This window comes from Aplidium turbinatum, chromosome 9 (genome assembly GCF_918807975.1).
Source record: "Aplidium turbinatum chromosome 9, kaAplTurb1.1, whole genome shotgun sequence".
In the NCBI taxonomy this organism is placed as follows: domain Eukaryota; kingdom Metazoa; phylum Chordata; class Ascidiacea; order Aplousobranchia; family Polyclinidae; genus Aplidium; species Aplidium turbinatum.
In genome coordinates, this window is record NC_137480.1 from 6,126,697 (window position 1) to 6,148,363 (window position 21,667).

Genomic DNA, 21,667 nt, shown 5'->3' on the forward strand with positions numbered 1-21,667 from the left:
AGAAAATTCATTTACTGTAGAAAACAAAGCTTTTTTAACAATTTTATCTTGATAATGAGCTGACATATTGTGTATTTGTTCTGCAATCTATAAGCTACTTAATATCGTTGCTGCGAACACTTTATTTCTGTATAAAATCTGTAAATAGTCCTTGTTTTGATAGTCCGTTACCTAATTACAATATGTGTGTCTGTATTAGTTTGTTTTTGTGAAGTTGTTGGGTTCATATTTAGTTCATATTTGAACCATAGGCATACGAAGCCGAGCAACGTGATCAAGTTTAGCATCTTCAAGTTTATTACATTTACATAAACATAAAACTACGCAACAAATTAAGTATCGAACGTTTTCGACATCACAAGATGTCCTCTTCAGGAATAATATACATACAAATTAACTACATCTGAAAAAAATACCATGGTTAACTAAATCTATAAACAGAAAAAAATTTCTGTTTATAGATTTAGTTAACCATTGTATTTTTTTCAGATGTAGTTAATTTGTATGTATATTATTCCTGAAGAGGACATCTTGTGATGTCGAAAACGTTCGATACTTAATTTGTTGCGTAGTTTTATGTTTATGTAAATGTAATAAACTTGAAGATGCTAAACTTGATCACGTTGCTCGGCTTCGTATGCCTATGGTTCAACAAGACAAACTCTCTACCGAAGTTCATATTTGGTTAATTAGACATATTTCTCTTTTACATGAGTAAGCAGATTTCTATATTTTTGTACTTGGTGTATAAATCTTTATTCTTAAAGTTAGTTTGACATAGTTGCTTGAACATTTTATCCCTCGTTTAGATAGAGGATTGAATACCCCTTGACAAACATGGCCTCAAATATAATCGGCTCTCTTTTTTACTGTGTTTAAGAAATGGCATATGCTTGTTCGTTTTATCATTAATATTCTGTTCCAAGGTTATTACTTTCTCTTGTGGTGTCACATTGAATATCATGCTGTTATTAATAATTTTGGCAACATCATTTACAAACTGGTTTTTATTAAAATTCTTCATACTGCGTATCCGAATGGGAGTGTCTTCAGCAGACTTGGAGTAGTTGTCTAAAGGAAGTTCGCAGCTACAGGAAAGTGATCAGTGATATCGCTATTTTGAAATCGAAACGCATGCAACAATGAGCTTATAGTTTCAAATTGTTACTGTTGTGTTCAATAAAGTGCATCAAGGCTTGCTACATGTATATAAATCTCCATGGAAAAATGATGTTGCGTATCTTAACCCTATCTTAATACGAGCTGTTTTCGTACGCGGAAAGCACGTCACGGGCTATCTTAGCCTCTTACTAATTAATCGCTAATAACGGGAGCTTTGAAAATTACAAAGCCAAAATATTTTACAGGATAATAGCCATGTGTTTTGGGTGTATAGAAATTAAATTTTTACCCAACAAATTTCTTGAAATAAAATGTTTGAAATGAAAAAACGTCCAAAAGTCGGTTTTTATTCTAGTTTCCCAAAAATAGCTTCAAAATTGAAATTTTTGAATTACGACATAAAGTAATGCTAAACTAAATAAAAAAATACTTTTGCTCATAAATATAAGCCATTTTTAGGCATTTTTACATTTTAAAGTAATTGCACTAACATTTATATTGCATTAACTTTAACATGTATAGAACTAGCATTGCACGAAAATGTCTAGCCACCTGAGACGATGTGCTTATTGTGAAGGGCAGGAAGGTAGAAAAATGACGAGTTTAGGTTTAGAAAATTCTCAAAGGATAAAAACTAAATGTCAAGAAATTTCACATTTCTAGCATATTTCCTTCTGTAAAACATTTTACTAATAGAGTGGGGCGTCCTCATAAAGCCCCGTGTCGCTACAGATACTGTAGGGTTAAACTAGAGCTAATCGGGTATTTCAACCAACATTTTTGGATTCATCGTCCAAAAATACATAGCAATTTATTGTTTGTAATGTCAGAAGCAAACATATTTTGAAAAATTGTTAACCAGTGTAATCTTAGATAGCATCTTTTTCTTTTTTACAGATTAATCATATTTGATCAGCTGTGGCCTCCCATGTGAACTCCCTCCATTTTGCTGTTTTTGCTAGTACTTCTGGCTTACTTTTTATTCCCGTGATTTGCTTGATATTGTCAAAATATTTAATTTTTTGTCGTCCCTTTGTTCGTTTGCCTTGCACCATCCCAGTCAACTTTAAATTTTCCTTCTTGCTATATGTCCAAATTATCTTAATCTTCTGAGGTTAATATTTTTAACCATACTCCAGTCATCGTCTATTTGTTGGGCAACAAATTCATTTGTTTTTCTTTCCATTTAGCTGATGCGTAACAGCCTCAGGTAGCACCACATTTCAAAACTTCTTAACTTTTTAAAGTCATGTTTTTTGCATGTCCAAATCTCTCATCCATACGTGGCAATTGGAAAAACGAGAATTTGCAGTAATCTTAACTTTGTGTTGTTACCAATGACCTCTGTTTTCACACCGTTGTTTGTGATGTCACAGCTGTTTTTGCCATTGCAATTCGCCTTCTAATTTCCGTACTATCATCGTAAGTGACTGTTATGACACTGCCAAGATAGCAGAAGCTACGCATATTTTCAACAGCATTTCCACCAATGTATAAGCTTCGACAAATGTCATTTGTTTTGCTTATGGCCATCACTTTTGTTTTTGTGGGGTGTAATTGCAAACCATATTCTTCATTTCTTGACTTGACCCTATTCAAAAGTCCTTGCAGTTCTGTTACACTTCCACCGACCAAAACTATGTAGTCGGCATATCGAAAGTTGGTACCATTTTTCCTCCAATTTTCACAGAGCCGTCAAAATGGTCCACAGCTTTTCTCATTATGTGTTCAGTATACAGATTGAGAAAATATAGTGACAATATGCATCCCTGTCTGACACTTTTTCCAATGGAAAACCACTCGCTGAGTTCATTTCCGGTTCTTGCTGCTGCTTTTTGAGCAGTATACAGGCTTCGAATTAAATCGATCAGATCAGATGTAAATCGAATTAAATCGATCAGATCAGAATTGAAGACTGTTGTCACCTTTATTTTGAAAGTGTATGCACCGATGTGGTTCTCTATTAAAAAGGCATCTTTGTGTACAGATGGAGCAAAACATATCTACAATATGGTAGACAAGGCCAGGTATCTTGAGGATGAGCTTAAGGCAGTTGTTATGAATGCTATCCAGAGAAGTGTATTTTTTGCGCACCCTGAAAACGTTCTGCTGGCAATATTGGCAGACGACAACATCAGTATCAGAGAACTGGCTCTCAGGCGAATACTGAAGTCCAGAGAACGCAAGAGCAGCAGTACAGTGCGAGGTTTTAGAGTGCCAACCTTGAACCCTCACGCTAGGAATTATATAGAAATAATTGACTGGCAGACCGAAGATATCACTGAACCTCCCCACACCAAGAACCTTAGCAATGAAGATTTGATTACTATAATCAAAACAAATCCATTCACGATGAGTCCTCTCACAGTTGAAAGTTTCCCTTGTCATAACCAGGCTGTGGAACGCCATGTTAAGCTTGTGACAGAGGCTTCAGGCTCCGTTTGTGGAGAAGATAACAGAGATGGTTTCATCAGGGCTCGATTAGAGAGCAGGTGCAAAATGCCAAAGTTTGACAGCAAGGCTGATTTCAAAGTTTAGAATTTCAGTGAAGGTTACCTTGAACAGGTCATTCTGGGGTGAAATTCATATCCCTTGGACTTCCCAGAATGCCTTTGGGCGACGAACGTATTCTATCCCCGATTTGTCCCCTAAAAGTTCACATGTAGGACTGCCTCCACGTGGCGTAAACTGGAAACGTTAATTCTACGCGCTTAACGGCTAAACGTCCTATCCTACTCTGTTGCAATTATTGAAGGTATTTTTAATTTCTAGATGAATACTATACTAAATAAAGCTTCCATCTGTATTTACTATTATCAAGGGGAACAATCGTACCCACGACAGAAGACAGCATAACCATATAACTGTCAAACGTTGGAGAAAATCAAAAAAGAAGTGTGTAACATGGATAGGAAATGTGAAAAACGGTAGGCACTTTAACATTACCTACTCGTCGAAGAGGTACGCAATCATGCCTGACATGTTCACTCACGATTCAGCTGATTTCAGTCATGTGACTCGACACGTGATATTCTGATCGAAAAATTTTGATACAAAGAAATTTAACTGACTGCTTTGCCACAACCACCGTTGCCTAATGGTTAGGGCAGAGGAGTAGTAATTTCGATTTCGTGGGTTCGATTCCCACCCTCTGCTAATACTATTTTTTCTTCTGCAACTGAACTGAGTGCAAGAAGGATCTTAATGACTGCAATCAATGGAGTTTATAAGGAAAATTGTGACTAAACAAAACACAAAGCAATTTCACATTGAAAAGCAGACGCTCTTCGACGAGTGGGTGATGTAAAAGTGCCTACCGTGAAAAACTGAATTTGGCGGCCATATTGGATTTGGTGACGTCATAATTTGCTCACGCTGTCATCGTATGTATTTCTAGTGTTTTATGACATGAACGAGGAAAGCTTGTTGAAATATGATGAAAATTGGGCAAGTATTGGCAAAGTTATGGTGAATTTACTGTATTTTCAAGCAAAGTTGGCGGCCATCTTTGATTTGTGGATTGAGCTTCATCAAGACATTTTTTTTTTTTCACAAATGTGTTTTTCATGAACAAAAGCAACTTTTTAGGGGGCTATGTTTTTTAATTTCGCAAAAAAAGTTATTTTCACTCCACCCTATTACCCAATCATCCGGCCAAATGTTGGTTTCCAATATTTTGATACAGAGCTTATGAGTAATTTTCATTGCGTTTTCCCCAATATCTTTCAACAGTTCCATGGGTATATCATCAAATCCACGACTTTTTTGTTTTTAATAGTTGTTAGAGCATTTTGTAGGCTACATCACTAAGCAGTGGTCGTGGTTCTGTATCGTTTTCATCTTTACATTGTATATTTGAACTGGTGTGTACATTATCGATAGGATCTTTATTTTTGTATAGTTCTTCGCAATATTTTCTCCATCTCTTTTTACCTCATCTTTCTGCCACAAAATTTCACCATCTTTACTTTTTATGTTATCTAGCTTTGGTTTAAACTTGTTGGTTATGCTTCTTACTGCTTGGTATAAATCGCGACATGAAATATTTGATGAATGTTTTTTGATAGTGTACAACACTGTTGTTCTATATTGTCTTGTTTGTCTTTCCTTATCGTCTTTTGTACCTCTTTTTTGAGCTGAATGTACTCTTGTTTGGCCTGTTCTGACTGGAAAATTTTTGCTTTTACATTTTTTCCGTTGTGTTATTTTCATCTATGTCTTTTCTTTGATCCAATTTTTTTGTTTCCTGCTTTTTATGGGTATTGTGCTCTTGGCTGATTTTACGATTGTTTGCTTTGTGTGATTCCAGAGCTCTTGAGGTGATGCTTTCTCGTCTATACCTAATAACACCTCAAATCAGTTACTTGTTTCAATGGAATAATCTTCCGTCATATTGTCATAGTCGAATTAAAGTGGGGGCAAAGGGTGCGTAATTTTTGTAGCCAAAGCATTAACCCTTAGAAGGTTGGGCTCTCTGGAGTCTTGCTCAGTTTGGGGGGGGGGGGCTGTCGATTCTTCTTATGCTTTAGGAGTGATATCTCTGTTATTTTTTAAAGCACAGTTTCAAAACTTGGGATTCACTTTGTAAAATTATTCACGCTGAGCATATCCGAAAATTAAAACTATGTGACATTTAGAACTGCTCATATACGTTGAAGTGTTGAGGTGACTTATGACGTTTGGGTTATTTAGTATTTTTTGGTAGAGTAATGAAAAACATGCATTGCAATGTTGTGATTAAATTTTTTTTACATAATCTCAACTTGAATCATTTGATTAACGAATCATTTGATTAACGAGGCCAAATTAATTACTTTCATCCAGCTGGTGGGAAAATTTTGATCAATAGAATATGAAATATTTCAGAAGATGTGCTGAGAAATGCCTTATATCTTTCAATTTATAACCTTTATTCGCTCAAAATTTCAGCTCAATAGAGGTGAATAAAAGTTAGGAAAAGTCAAGAAGTCTCATAGTCGCAGCCTCAGTGGTTTTAGAGATACAACTGTTGATACAAAAAAGTTGAACTGACAGCCCTCCCCCAACCTTCAAAGGGTTAATGTTCCTTCAGCTAGTGGTCGGTGCCACAGTCAACTTCAGGTTAATTTTTTACATTTTTAATGCTGCTTCTCCATTTTTGTGAGATGATGATGTAATCAATTTGATTTCGTTTTTTTCCATCATGTGATGTACGCTGTACACTCAGTGTACAGGTATACAGTCGTCGAAGATGCTGCGCAAATGTTGTATTTGTTACTACAAGCTTGTCGTTTTCACAACACTCTATTAGTTGTTCTCCTTGAGCATTCTGTTGACCAAGTCCATAGATTCCATATGTACTTGATGCACAATTAACTTTTCCTATTTTTGAATTTGTGTCTCCCATAACTACTAAAATATCTCTTTTTGGAATTTTGTCCATTGTGTCTTGTAATGAATCATAAAATTCTTCAATAACAGAAATTTCTGCTGATGTAGTTGGTGCATACATTAATATAATTGTGATGTTGAAAGGCTTTGCTTTGATTCTTAACATTAAAACTCTGTCGTTTACCAGGAGATATCTCATAAGACTGTTCGATGTATTATTTTCCAACAAACCACCAACATTGCGACAGTATCCGTCTCCATCCTCCTTCCCAGAGTATATAAGCAAATTATTATCAGTGGTTCTGAAAGTACCTTTCCCTTTCAATCTTGTTTTACTGAGCCCAAGTATTTTTATTTTTTGTTGTTTCATTTTATCAGTAACTATTTTTAATTTTCCAGGTTGTATTAAGCTCCTTACGTTCCATGTTCCAAACATTAAATCTTTTCGTAGTCTCACACGTTCATCAGTTACATCTTCCGTGACTAAACTTCCGGAAGGATCTAATATAGACACATCATGAATGGCATGCTCTGCATTACCATGTAAACTAATTTCACCAGTGTGGATCTCCTCCCCAGTCGCTTTAACAGAGCTGGCCGACAGCTTTGGGGGCCTACTATCTGACCAACTGAACTTTTTTTTCGTTTTTAGCTTGTTCATAATAGGAAATAGTTTGGAAGTATGAAATTATGGTGATAGAGCCTCTAAAGTTCTTTTCACCATCGCAGTATCTCGATAACTGAAATCTTCGATCTTTGTCGTTGTCCGCGTGTCGGGATCTTCCGCTAAACATCTTATTGTAATGTAGTTGAATGAGTTTCGCTTTTAGCAGCATGATCGTTGCTTACTTCACAGTGTAGATTCAAACGATCTGTTATAGCCTGATGCTGCGGGTTCTTTTTGGCAATATCAAATTACACTAGCTTTCGGAACACAGTTCCCTAGTCATGTGCTATGACGAATGGTGTTGAAGTCAATGAGTGGTTCTTTAAAGTGGCTCTTTGGTTTAGCTTGAGGCTGCCGGCTGTTGAGTTTCTGTGCTGTTAGGCGTTATTGCTGTGAAGTTTTGTTGAATCAGTTGATTAGTAGATTAGGTGACGTAGTTCTTCCCTTTCGGCGCGGTTGTTGATTTTAGGATTTTGTCTGCTTTTGAATATGGCCTCTTTGAAACGTAATTGTACCGCGTCATTTTCTCTTGCAATAATTTTAAATTCAAAGTCTGCGTGGCATTGTTGTTGGTGGTCAAATACCGAACTTTTATCCGAGCTGAGATGTTCTTTGAGGCGGGAGTGGAGTGGGCGGATCGTGCTGCCTATGTAGCTTTCCCTGCATTTTTTGCATGTAATCTTATAGACACAGTTCTTGGTGTTGCACATGTCGTCTTTCCGTAGTTGGCAGTTTTGCAGCCGGCAGGGTTCGGGTTTTTTCGGCGCTCCCAAACCCTCCGAAACGCACTTAAAAAACCACTAAAAAACCAGTGGTAGTTTAATCTACACTGTGAAGTAATCTTATTGTAACCTCATCGTTGAACTCATCTTGGAGCACTTCCAGTGAGACAAGAAATCCATCGCCCTGCTGCCAGCGATTTTTCCAATTTTTTTGAGTTGGCTGCTATAGATCAGCCCAGGTTAGCATAGCAGGCTCTCTTCGAGCAGGTTTAGCTTGGACGGTCTTGCTACACAAACAGAGACTGAAGTTCCTTTCACCATGTCTTTTCGTCTGGATTGTAAAGACCAGTAACAGACGAGAGGCTTTGTATTGCGCATCAGTCAGTGAAAGGTCCTACCTCTTCATATCCCCTTGAGCCCTTGAGCCCATAAGCTTAGATAGCATAGGTTTTGAATGTAGATACTGAGCATGCTGGTGTCATCGCCAAGTTTAATTAAAATCTTAATAATATACACCAACTTTACACAACAAAAGTAATATACACAACAAAAGTACAGACTTGATTGGGCCAAGTCAGTCATATGAGATTATTTTGACTTCTGAGATAACCACCAGAGCATTGTCACTTGTGCACTTACATGTAAAACCTGAAAAAAAAAACATTTAAACATTGAAGTACGTGTTTTCAAAAACAGCAATTTAGAAGAATACGATATAACTACAAAGATCAAAAGTTTGCAGTATTGAATATATTGTTGTTAATGTAGGCTGTTGTAAAACTTCTGATTCTCTCTTCTGATTGGTTGTGTTTGATTAATCTTGCGTTCGCTGTACACAATCGACGTATTGGCATCTAGCGTGATTCGCGAAGCTCTTGTTCACATTTTTCTTTGTCCACTTTTCAATTGTGTTGTGAGGGTTGTAAAGAGTTTATATGCTCACTTTATGTTTATGTTTAGCTATGTTTTATATTGTGTCCAACGTTTTTTTTTCGTAAACAGTTGTTCGTAAAACAATTGTTCGTAAGCAATTGTTCGTAAAATTAAGTCTTCGTGATACAATTCATTGTAAAGCATTTCTTCGTGCATGCAATTGACCGTAATACTAATTGTTCCCAAACAATTGTTCGAAAAACAGGTAAAATTGTTTACGAACAATTAATTAGAGTAGAGTAATGCTAGAGATTGTCCTAATGTCCTAATTGTGCTTAAGGCGTGCTGTAGACGAGCAGACAAAGTGCAGAGTCCCCAATTCAGAATGGCATTACAGTTTGTGCGCAGCGAAAAAGGAAAGCCAAAATTTTTGTATAGTTTGTACGCTGAGAAAAAGGAAAGCCAAAACTTTTGTATGGTGGCCACTGGCCAGGTTTATTATCAAGATTATAGTGCACTTCACGCAAAAAGGCAAGACACTACTTATTGGAAATGTGAATATTTTCAAAAAAAAAATGTCCTGCACGAGTAACAACTGCTATGGCAGCCATTGTACGATACAGAGGTGAGCACAATCATGCATGGAAAACATTCGTTTTTCAGCAAAAGACAGTCGTGATGCCCCAAATTACCTAGTCGCAGCAGAGATTATTGGACTCAGTCAAGCCACGGCAGCAAAACTGCCAAGTGTGCACTGTGCAGTAGGGTGGGCCGTCAATGCACTTTTTTTGTCAAATCACTTAGCAACTCGGCTCAGATAGGAGGCTTAGGTCACAAACAATTAATCTAAAAATTTTTTTTAGATCGGGCGGCGGGAAGACGCCGCACAAAAAATCAATATCACCTAAATGCAATAAAAACCTTTTTTTTTCCAAAAAAAAAAAAAAAAAGTGCGGTAATTAAAAAAGTAAAAAATACACAAAACGACGTAAACACAGTCAAAAACAATCACAGAACGTAATCTTTCTTTGACTCAAAACGTGAACGCTGTGAGCGAGCAGCAGTTCGCGTCAGAATGAGTTCATGTCTGCGGTCATGGCCGATGACTTCATCGCTCACTTCGGTGACGAGTTTGATTGCGCGCTCAACTGCTTGTGTGCAGCACGGAAAACTGTCAATCGATGTAGGAAAATCGGTCTCGACGAAAAGCTCTGTGAGCTGTTGGATGCTGAAATCACGTAAAATTGGTGGCTCAGTGAGCTTCTGCTCGCTCCACCGGAGCAACGAGTTTGTTGTCAAGTCTGTGTACTCAAAGTTTATTTTGGGAATTTCGAAACGACGTATCCCACCCGTGTAATCGTCCCTTGCTTTCTGGATCCGATGAACTGCGAGCTTACGCATTGGCTTAGACTCGTCATGCAGAAGAGCCAACACTACATTCTCCGGATGCGCAGCGAAGGCGTTTGTCTGTAGGCAACTGTCGACGACTTTTTTTAATTGGCCTGTCAGATAGCGAGTCAGCTTAACCAACCGAAGGAAAGACCGAGCAGCGAAGTGAATCTTATTGTTTCGCTTGATAGTAAACCACATGGGAGCGTAAACTTTAACGATGTACTTCGTCATTTCTATCAGCGCCTCTGTTGGTTCTGGCTCCGAGATATAAAGTCGGCATATCCTTGAAGCGAGAGTAAGCCATCGTGCATGACCCTGTTTTCCTGGATCACGGAATCGAATGCTTTCTGGAGGCAGACTTCCCTCGATGACCAACACGATATCGAGCAGATACTTTTGATCGCCGCTAATATCCATCACCTCATCGACTTCTGTCAGGTTGGATTTTATCTTCTCGAACTCGACGACTGCAAATTCTCCCATTTTGTACTTATCATTAGCGACGACACGGCCGATAAATCCTTTGAAGGTTTGCGGTCCTGATGATTTCCCGTCCAACTCGCCGAAGAGATGCCGAAGCGGGAGTTCGTTGAGGTGAAACTGGCAAATCGACCATTGTACCGCACTCCCGATATGTTGCTCAATGCTGGTGATGGCTCCTGTGTGCTTACCTGTATTGACGGCAGTTCCGTCGCAGCCAACGACCTGAATGCCTTTCACGTCAATTCCCTTGACTTCAAGAGCAGCCAACATCGTTTTGGCAATGTTGTTTCCAGTTGAACGCCCTTGAATGGAAACGTGGTCGATATATTCACCTCCTGGGTATTTCAGCATCACGTAGTGGTCTTCGATTGATTTTTGACGATAGCCAGTTATGCCATTCAATGTAAGGGCTTTATCCTTTCTGCCGTCAAAGTAAAGGCCTTCAACTATTGTGCCGAGCGAAATTGAAGCAAAGTGATTCATCTCTAAACGAAGCCGTTTTCGTGCACGAACGAGCTTGTTTTTATCCACTACCATCATCCGATTGAAATCATCTTTTGTGTCCAGTAATGTTGCGGTGGCGAGGGCAGCTGCTGCTCTACTCGAAATTCCATACCTTTCCACCTCACGCGCAACTGTACGAAGATCGAAAGTACATCGCTCCTGCTCTTCTTCGATTTCTTCTCTGCCGATCGAGCACTCTGAAGGGAAGCGCCTTCTAGGAGTTTCTTCTGTATTGTCGTCATCCGAGTCTTGAGTACATTCTTCGCGTTCTTCCCGCTCTTTTTCTCGCTTCTCTCTCAAAAGCAATTGCTCCTTCCGCTCGTCCCTCTTCTTCTCAGATTTTTCCGCCTTCCAATCGACGTTTCCAATGAAACCAATGCGTGCTCCGCGTTGGTCTTTAACAAAATCAACCTCGCGTGAATGCAGCGATTTGTCGTCAACGACGTCGAAAAGAGTGTCGAGGCAAAGACTGGCCTTCATTGAAGCTTTCCATTCAGCCGTCTTTCTCGCCGTGGGGATTTTATTCTTCATCTTAACCATGGCCCATTGCTTCAGAATCTTCTTGATCACTCCCTCACGCGTAATGATCGCCACTGTGGCGAAATTGTAGAATATGTAGATGCTTGTTATCTTAGTCGCCACTGCTTCCGCCATTTCGCGCAGCCCCATTTCCTTCTTGCAATCTCCGGTGTCCTTCTTCTTCATGATTTTGTATTGTTCTTTCACTTGGGCGCAATATCGGAGAATGTCACCACTGGTGGGAAGAACCAGTTCATTCATTTCTTTGGCAAAGCCGAACACCGGATCAGCAGATCGAGTATATGCGGCCATGTTATAACTATTGCAGACCAATTAACTGCAATTAATTGGTAAACTGCCACCGGTAGCCTACTGATTACTTGTATTCAATCAATCAATGTAAAATTCGACGTAGGCTACCGCCACCACTACGAATTACTGTACTGAATACCTGTAATAAATTGCGAATTTTGTTTTAAATTTCCCTCCACTATTGTGAATAAACTTTTCACTGAAACAGAACCCAATTATACTTGCTTCAGTCAGTAGGCCAATACCCTACCTGTTTGCCTTCTCTGAGCACTAATATATATCTGATACCTGAGTACTGTGAGTAGTCCATATTACCTTGCCTTCACTTTTATATCTACCTTACCTGCAATGCTCATACCATGCCTTCACCTTTTATATAGGCTACCAAGTAGCCTACTTACTTGCATACCCTGCCATCACCTTTTATGTAGGCTACCAAGTAGGCTACTTAGGCTACCGTACTTGTATACGCCTTCATCATCTTAGGCTATCGTACTTGTATACGCCTTCATCATCACCAAGTAGCCTACTTACTTGCATACCAAACCTTCACCTTTTATATAGGTTACCAAGAAGCCTACTTACTTGTATACCCTGCCATCACCTTTTATATAGGCTACCAAGTACTTAGGCTACTTGTATACCCTGCCTTCACCATTTATATAGGCTACTAAGTAGCCTACTTGCATGTTTAACTGTATGATGATTGATGAATCAACCATGTTTGATGGGTGTGCGGCACACAAACTCTGAATATACGCCACTGCAATATCTAGGGTTGCCATCGACATGAACCCCAAAATAAGGACAACAGAAAAATTAAATTTTCATACAAAGTAAAACAAACGTTTTTGAACAAACCTCAGCATTTATACGAGCCATTATATATCACATGCCATATTGTTTGCCAGAAACAATGTGTTCCAGCAACTCATTGTTCGTAAAAAAATACTTTGTGCATCTCAAGACAACTCAGGTCTAGGTTTACTTTTACTGTAGTAGGGATTTGGCTGTCATTCCACTAAGTTTATTCACTAATTGTTGAAAATAAGACAAAATAAGGACTCAAGTCAAAAAGAAGGACATTTCCTAGCAATAAGGACAGTAATATTTTCTAAGATAGAGTTCTTCAAAATAAGGACAAATCTTAGAAATAAGGACGTTATGGCAACCCTGTCAATATCCCTGGAATGGGGTGATTTACCGATTAGGTCCCAGTTGTGCGCCGTCTTCCTGGCGTTCAATTAAAAAATGGTTTTCGATTTCGCAATTTACTCGACAAACCTCCTAAGAAACTCGAGTTGCTAAGCGATCTGTTTCCGACGGCCCACCCTACTGTGCAGAGCATGAAAAGGACAGTCACCAAAGTTCGATTGAAGGAAAATACAGGCCCAGCAATCTCACGTTCTCTCCGTGACGTGACTTGTGCTTCCAGTAGAGTACAAGTAAACTTTTACTGGTGTAACATTTTTGGACTATGCTTCTGGGCTTGCAGATAACCGTATGGTCCTCTTTGCCACTGAAAGAAATCTGCAGCTCCTTGCCCGTTCAAAGCACTGGTATGCTGATGGCACCTTCAAGACAGTGCCGTCACTGTTTAAACAGCTTTACACAATACACGGACTGAAGGAAAACACTTCAGTGCCTCTGGTGTATGCCCTGCTGGGGGGCAAAGAGAGGCACATACATTCATCTGATGCAAAAGAACAAGGAGTTGTTACCTGCTGTTGCTGTTCCAGAGACCATCATGACTGACTTTGAGATGGATATGGTCAATGCAGTAAGTAGTGAGTACGCGCTTTCAACTCACCGTGGCTGTTTCTTCCATTTTTTTCCAGTGCATTTGGAGAAAGACGCAATCAAGTTGCCTGAAGGAGCAGTACGAGTCAAATGCAGAGTTTGCTCTGAGGCTGCGCATGTTGTCATCTTTGGCCTTTCTGCCTATTGATGAAATCAGTCGGGCCTTTGACATTCTTATTGATGGGAATGTATTACCAGGTATTGCTCAGCCGGTAATTGACTACTTTGAAGACACTTGGGTTGAGAGCCCAGATCGTTGTCAAGGGCGCCGTTCTCCAATGTTTGCAATTCAAATGTGGAACTGCTATGATGGCGTCCTCAGTGGCCTTCCTAAAACTAATAATAGCATTGAAGGATGGCACAGAGGGTTCATGTTCCAGGTATCTACAAATCACCCAGATCATAATCAAGATGCACCAAGATGCAATCAAGCGAGATCAAAACCTAAATGAGGTTCACATTGAACAGTATGTCAGTGGCCAGGCAAGACCCCCTCCAAAGAAAAAGTGCAAGGACAGTGCAGAAAGACTAACTAGAGTCGTCCAAACTTAGCGTCAAGACGTTCAAGATGATGAAATTTGTGATTACTTGCGAGGAATTGCACACAATACTTTATACTAAACTTCGCTGGTGGGCAATTTGTACGAAATTACTTAACCCTTTGTCCTGTGGGGGGGGGTCGGGTGGGACTTGGCGCTTTTCAAAGCAATATCACTAAAGAACTACGCAATCCACACCTTTGAAATTTTTTGACTTTTCCTAAAAATTATTCAAGTATTTATTCCGCTTAAAATGGGATTGCTATTGTCTATAGTTTTAGAGATATGACATGATTTTCATAACATACTCGGATATTTTAGCCTGCTACTAGCTAGTCCTTTTGTTTTCTAATTATACGGATTAATAGGATTACTGAGCGCCGTCGTGCGTGGAACTGCGACGCAGATATCTCGTGAGTTGGCTTTGTTGTAAAGCATTCGACCGTAATGATTCCGCCTTTTGTTTGCAAACTCGAGTTTTGAGTTGCTTTGATTAATCTTTTAATTACATTTGGGTTTCTTTGAAATTATATCAGAGAGTAAGTATACGATAAGCCATGCTGAAAAAGATGTAATTTTACATAGTTTTCTATGGCCAATACATTTTGTTTCTAACTTATAACAAGAAGCCGTACGAAAATTTCTTGACAAAACTCAGTCTATCTCACAAAACAAACAAACTGATGTGGGAAGATTTTTGTTGATTTCTTGTCGGAAAGCAACAAGGAGTGAGTTTTTGACCCGCCAATAAACTTCTGCATGTACCTGTACACTTATATTCACATAAATAGGTATGGATGTTGTTAAAACGTTTTTATAAAAACGAGAGATTGAAGGATACTGAAAAGAACTTGACATCGTCTATCTAAACTGCTCTGCTTTTGTGGAAAAACACGCGCAGCGAAATTGTTGTGCTTTGACAAACATTGCACATACTGTATTGTCAGCAATGAATCTTTACCTAAATGGTAATTTTGCAGTTGCTTGAGAGATTACAAAATTATTTTTTCTCTACGAGGATTGAAAAGTTTTGATATATCTCAGCAGAAACACTATTAGGACCAACTCAATAATTTCAAACTTTGTTTTCAAATGTTGATCTTCAAAAGCTTATTTTCACAAAAGCTTACCTCAAAAAAGTGTAGGCATATATCATTTTCCCAATAAATTTGGATGTTTATGTCATTTGGAGCAAAGTTGTTTGCTTGGTTGAAAGAATCTGAAATCAATGCCTTGTTTTTGTAACGTATCGCAACGTAACCTATCAGTCAGCCGCTTTTGAGCCTTTTTGTTTTCGAATACATTTCCGTGACAAAAGATTGGCTTTTGTAATAACGCCATCAACCGCGAAGTTGCATTCTCTGACTGCATCTAAAACGCGATACCATACTCAGCAATTTTTCTAAAAAATTGTTGCACGAAATACATATCTGACAAAATAAGGGAAATATGTTGAATTGAATTATTTTTTATACGGATTGTTTTCCTTGTCTCCTAAAAGTAACTAAAAAAAAATAAAAACGATTTTTATCGTTTGGCATAAAAATATGATATTGAGGTTCACCTTGGTTTGCATGATGAAAAATGAAAATCATAACAAACAATTGCTCGAAGTGATTTTCACAGCTATTTGATCCTTCGCGATGATATCAATTGTAGTTTCTATTACATGAAACCTGTTCAAACTAATTTTTTTTAAAACTGTGGTTGATTCAAGAATATAATACTTTGTAAATATAACTTACTTCATTTTTGTGTTTTTACTTCGACTTTTTCACAAGCAAGACTTTACACAAAACAACTTCAGTGTGAGCCTACCCAATAATGTCGATAAGTTATTTGCAACGTGAGTCGATTGACCAGAGTAGCCTCAGTGGACCAGAAAGCTGTGGCCAAAACTTGATTACTTTTATCAAAAGGTTTGCACATAGGGAACAGCAATCACTTTGTTTCAAATCAGCAAATCACTTTTTGTCACTGGTTCAACGTCTGAACTAATATACAACAAAATTGGTTTTCTGGGTCTTTGGTTCGGAAAAACATCATTATGATGTATTGTTACGTGGTCTATCAGCCAGCAGTAGTTGATGCGCCTTTTGTTTTTGGTTATGTATCAATTACAAAAGATGGCTTTTGCAGTAATGCCGTCAACCGTAAACTGCATCTAAAAAGTTATTTCAAAATTTGAAGAGAAAGAAATCTTCTAATGCGTAAGAAATAGCTTGACACAAAATGCATGTCCAACAAATTAGAAAAACATGTAGAAAACCTTATCTTGCAAATCTAGTTGACAACATAAAAAAGCCGTTTCAATCGCTTAGACATAAACGTGCATTTTCAAAATATCAAAAACCTTCAATTTTGCAGAAGAAAAAAGTCAAAATTTTAGTGATTTTTTTTGTATGATAATAACAATCAGCCTAAAAAAGATTTTTTTTGCAAGATTTGATATTTTGCTAAATGTATTTATTTTTCCTATCGTTATGCCACGACTTTGAGTTTGTCACGCAGAACGGGAGTTCCCTTTGGCAATGTACAAACGACCTTTTCTATAGCCTACCAATACGATTTGACTAAACGATTATTATCACTTCACTTTATCAAAATTGTTGCAAAATTATTTCATTCAAAGTGATCATTGTTGGTAGGTATGGAAACAAATCAGTTTTGTAATGCATCGTGACATAGTTTATCAGTCAGGAGTTCTAGACACTTTTTGTTTTTGAAGTGCATGAAGGTCCAAGTTGGAACGAGCTCCTATCGAAGCAAGGAACTACCTTTGGATAGGTTGTGGTTCAAACACCATGTGACACCAATAGGCTACCTTACTTTTCTGTATCAACCGCTAGCTAGAAAGCAAATCAGATACTTTTACATCAATTCAACGTCTCTAGACGTTAAAACAATGTTAAAAACAAATAAATAGCTCCCTGGGATGTGCTGTAAACTGCAAAGTGTTTCTTGATCATGTATAACCAAATTGGACAGTATGAGTGTGAAAAGAAAACTGAACTGAACACAATTGTTACAAATAAAATGTTTACTAAAGCTCATTGCTTGATTTAGTTTTAATATCAAGCGATGACAGTACATTTGAAAATGTGTAGATTGTAGACTATAACATATGGCTCAAAAATGACTTGAAACAGTTTATTTTGCCGTGATTTTGTCTCATTCTCTGCAAATGTTGAGACAAAGCGAAAGATTTTTGCAATGCCTCGGGCAAAACAACAAGCAAACGCAAGTCAGACGCCAATTACGATTTCATTGAAGCGTGGACGACGTCCACGCGTAAGAGATTAAAATCCAACACAATGGAATTATCCCGTCACACTCAATTATAAAGTAATTAAGAAACGATTTCTCAAGTCAAATAAAAAAATATGACCAACCATCAAATTATTTGATTTTTCAAGTTACGCTGTTGAACAAATTGCAAAAGATTTTCGATGCTATGTTGTCAGATAAATTATCTGCATCATGTGAAAATTTGATTGATCTATTTTGCGTAGTTTTTGAGTTACACGAGCTGAAAGTGATAGTGTCGCACCGACCCCCCCCTCCGCAAGTCAACTGGCCAAAATACGTCACAGGAAATAGGGTTAAATTAGTATTGGTAGTGTAAGCGAAGAATTGCTAAACACAGACAATTGTTGTAGGCTATTCGAATCAATGACAAAAAGTGCGCTTTTTTAGTGTGCTTATTTTTTTATGTCGTCGTAACTTGGTTATTCAGGAAAATTTGCATTATGCACCCTCATCGGAAATTTCAACACAAACCTTGCCGTTGCGAAAAGTTGTTCACGAACAATTCACCTACCACCAGTTTACGAACAATTCAGCTATACGAAGAATTGATGTATACGAAGAAATGCTTTACGAACAATTGTATTTACGAACAACTGTTTACGAACAATTTACCTATAACCGTATTATACAGCTTTTGTTATGGCAATCTTATTAAGTAAATCAAATATTTAATAGGCTATTGTGACTAATCTAGCCTAATCATTACTTGCAACTGATGCATTTATTCTTGTTTGTCCTTCAAGGTTTTTCGTAGAGTAAAACTTCATTCTCATCACATCAGTAGCATAATATATCCGAGGGCTTGAAAATGATTCAAGGCGAATCCGACCCAAATATTTATCATATATCTACATAGAGAATAAATTGTGAAATGAGTAGGCTATAGCCTATTGTTTTGATCTGGTCAACGACAGGTTGTGCCGGGCTGTTGGTAAAAGGCATATTGTAGGTTGGTTGGTAAAAGGCATTTACAATCGATAGATTTTATTTGGCTGTTGCATTTCCACCATTTTGTTAGTTCTTTCAAGATTGATGCTACAAATTTCAGATCTATGCTACGTATTATATTTTGACAAGTATTTTAGCACATTTTTCATTTCACATTTTAATAAAAGGCTGTCGTGAGTCGATATTAAGAAAGGTCAAGTAAGTGTCTGCCTAGTTTTTTTTCCATGGATTTAGCATGTCTCAATTGACATTTCATCAGCATTTTCTTTTATTTTTTACATTGCCTTATTGCTTTTGCAATAGCGTGACCATTTTAATAACTGACTGATTGAGGTTAAAGACCGAATAATGTGTTTGGTTATACGTTTTTATTTCATTGCGCCTATTTTATCTTGTTTTTTCTTGTCTTAAATGGCATAAAAAAATTACCGTAAATGAGTCTCCATCGTCATTGATGTTCAGAAAGTAAATCACAAGTTGAATTTTGAAACCCTCTTGAGCTGTCAGAGTCCACAAACAAAGCAATTCATGTTCATATGGTTCTGGCCAACCAAGTGGTACAAAAACTTGTGATTCGTTGTTTACAGTGATGTTGAAACTGCAAGTTACTAGGAAAAAATCATATCACAAATGAATGTATCAGAGACTCAACGGTAAATATACGTTAGACAATTTGAATTGATTTGATTAGTTAAATTTTACGTTTTTTAAACATACATCTACAATAGGCTATCTTGCATGAACTCTTGGTAGAAAAAAAATACTAAGTTGAAATACTGCTGTGATACATTGCCATTGGCTCCTACTTGCAAAGCCTAACAGTAAAGTTAATTTCCATTTTTATTAAAAATAAAATGATTGATCTCAACTGCAACTTTGTTAAAATATTTAAACCAAATAGTAGATACACATCTTAAAAGTTAGTAAAATAAGTTATTTGTTGTTTAACAACGGCTAAGTATCGTATGACTAAAAACCCGCCATTACGTCACGAGGAAAAAAGTTCAAGATACAAAGACATGCGGGATTCAGCAAGGTTCTTTTATGAGTCCTGGATGTCGTATACAAGAATTTTCATTTGTACTCACCAGCAACTTCTGAAAAGTAAACATCAAAAAATTGAAAGTTTTATCAGCTGTAATCATGTCGTAATTATACTGTATGCGTTACAGAGAAACAGGTTATCCAAATACCAAATACTTTTTTTATAAAATTGAACCGAATAAACAATAGACCTCCCCAATCCCCGGACTTTCTTTTGTTTTCTTCTATATTGTGACTTTTCTGCATGGGTTTTCAATGCTGATTTCAAAAATATGCATAACATTTTTTTTTGAACAACGTCTTGGAAGTTATTCGCCGTTTCTTAACAACAACTTTTCATACAAATTACAAAAATCCCCTTTAAAACCCCTTTCCTTTTAACCTAGTATGCTGATAGCTAGATTATCTGAAAGCACTTCTTCAGCTGAAGAATTAAAAAAATAATTATTAAAATTGGACAATCGGTACCAGAGTTATGACCGTTTAAGTACCCAGATTACGCAGTCAATCATGACTGATTTTTGTTAATTTATTGCCAAATGATACTAGAAAAATGGTGAAAGTTGCTGTCAAGGGGTTTTTGGGGGTAAGGAGTTCAAAAATTATATTAAAAAGTGTCTCAGAGCAACAGAAAAAAAGTTATTAAAAAATTGATATGAACAGTCATGCATGAATGATTTTGTCGCAGTCGCTTCATTCCTGCAACGAGATGTATTCCTTAGGCACCACAAACGTTAAATGCCTGGAGTCATATACAGTAAAACGTGAAACCGATCATCTCAATGTAGCTAACATCTGGGTACCCAGTGCACTTGATGTTAGAATACATGCTTCATTGCTCAGAAAGAGCTCTGATCAAGTGCAAGATGGTCACGGTCCGCCGCAATTTCAATAGCATCTCTCACACAGCATAATGTAGTCTATGTATCTAAATCATGTGGCAAAATGGATTAAGTCAGCTGAACTTAACGATAACCTTCTGTAATGCATTTCAGGTTTCGCTATTGATCAGCTAGCATTTTCTACTTGTATCTTGTATGATTATAAATGTATTGCATACACTTCTGTCTAATATTCCGTGTGTATTCATTTATTCATCATGGAGCTGAGAAAGAGTAAAATGAACAATGGTGGTTTGCTTGGTAATTTGCAGCCTTTAAAACATTTCAAGGAAGGACAATTTGGACCAACTACTGGAGATGTTCTTCAGAAATACGTATATCATCTTCAATTAAATCCCCGTAACCACCAGAGTGGGAAGCTCGCAGCTTGGGAATTGGGATACATACAGCAGTATGTCTAGCAAAAGTATGGCAGCCTGCTTGCATTCCACTGATGACAAAACAAAAATATCCAAAACAAAATTATTCATTTGGTTGATGAATACAAGAAATAAAAACATGCCAAAAAGGAATCTGCTGCCTTAATTTAATTTCGAGAAACACTTACAACTCGATTTATGATATTTGCTATAAGAATGCCGAAAATCTTATTAACAAAAACAAAACATAGCTACCAGAAGATAAGGCAGAAGATATTCAGTTTCTTAAATTACTTGAAACAAACCAATAAGCATCTCTTGGACCCCTTGATAGAAAGAGGTTGAAATGCTTCACGAATTATGCATTGAAGAATCGAATAAATGTCATAGAATTTTTGATACGGATGCATAAACAAGACACTTTTTACAGATAAATGCAGATTCTCAGCCATCTACCTCAGGACTTAATTTATTCTCCTCATCATCAGAAGAAACAGAATCTAATACTGATGAAGAATTCATAAATACTGCTGCTACCACTACTCAAAACAAAACTATAAGTACTAATTTTGTTTTAAATCTTAATAGAGATGACTGGATAAAAAACTGATACCACATGCTGACAGAGGGATCCTTATCAAAAATTAATAGGTACCGGTATGTTACTTTAAAAATCATTAGACTGTTAAGCATACTGGGAACAAACATACATCATACTTTATTACCTTTATTCGATTCTTCAATGCATAATTCGTGAAGCGTTCCAACCTCTTTCTATCAAGGTGTCCAAGAGATGCTGGTT

At 37.4% G+C, this 21,667-nt stretch overlaps 1 protein-coding gene across 1 annotated transcript in view; it reads right to left on the reverse strand.

Moving 5' to 3' along the window:
• Positions 1 to 19,102, reverse strand: part of LOC145777497 (bone morphogenetic protein 1-like) — a 42,797-nt gene extending 23,695 nt beyond the window's left edge. The window contains exons 1-2 of the mRNA XM_082588879.1: positions 18,990 to 19,102; positions 18,319 to 18,460 (exon numbers count right to left, since the gene is read on the reverse strand). Of these exons, the coding sequence (XP_082445005.1) occupies positions 18,319 to 18,385 (67 nt within the window). The 5' untranslated portion in view covers positions 18,386 to 18,460; positions 18,990 to 19,102. The remainder of the gene's footprint in view (positions 1 to 18,318; positions 18,461 to 18,989) is intronic.
• Between the last annotated feature and the right edge of the window lie 2,565 nt (positions 19,103 to 21,667).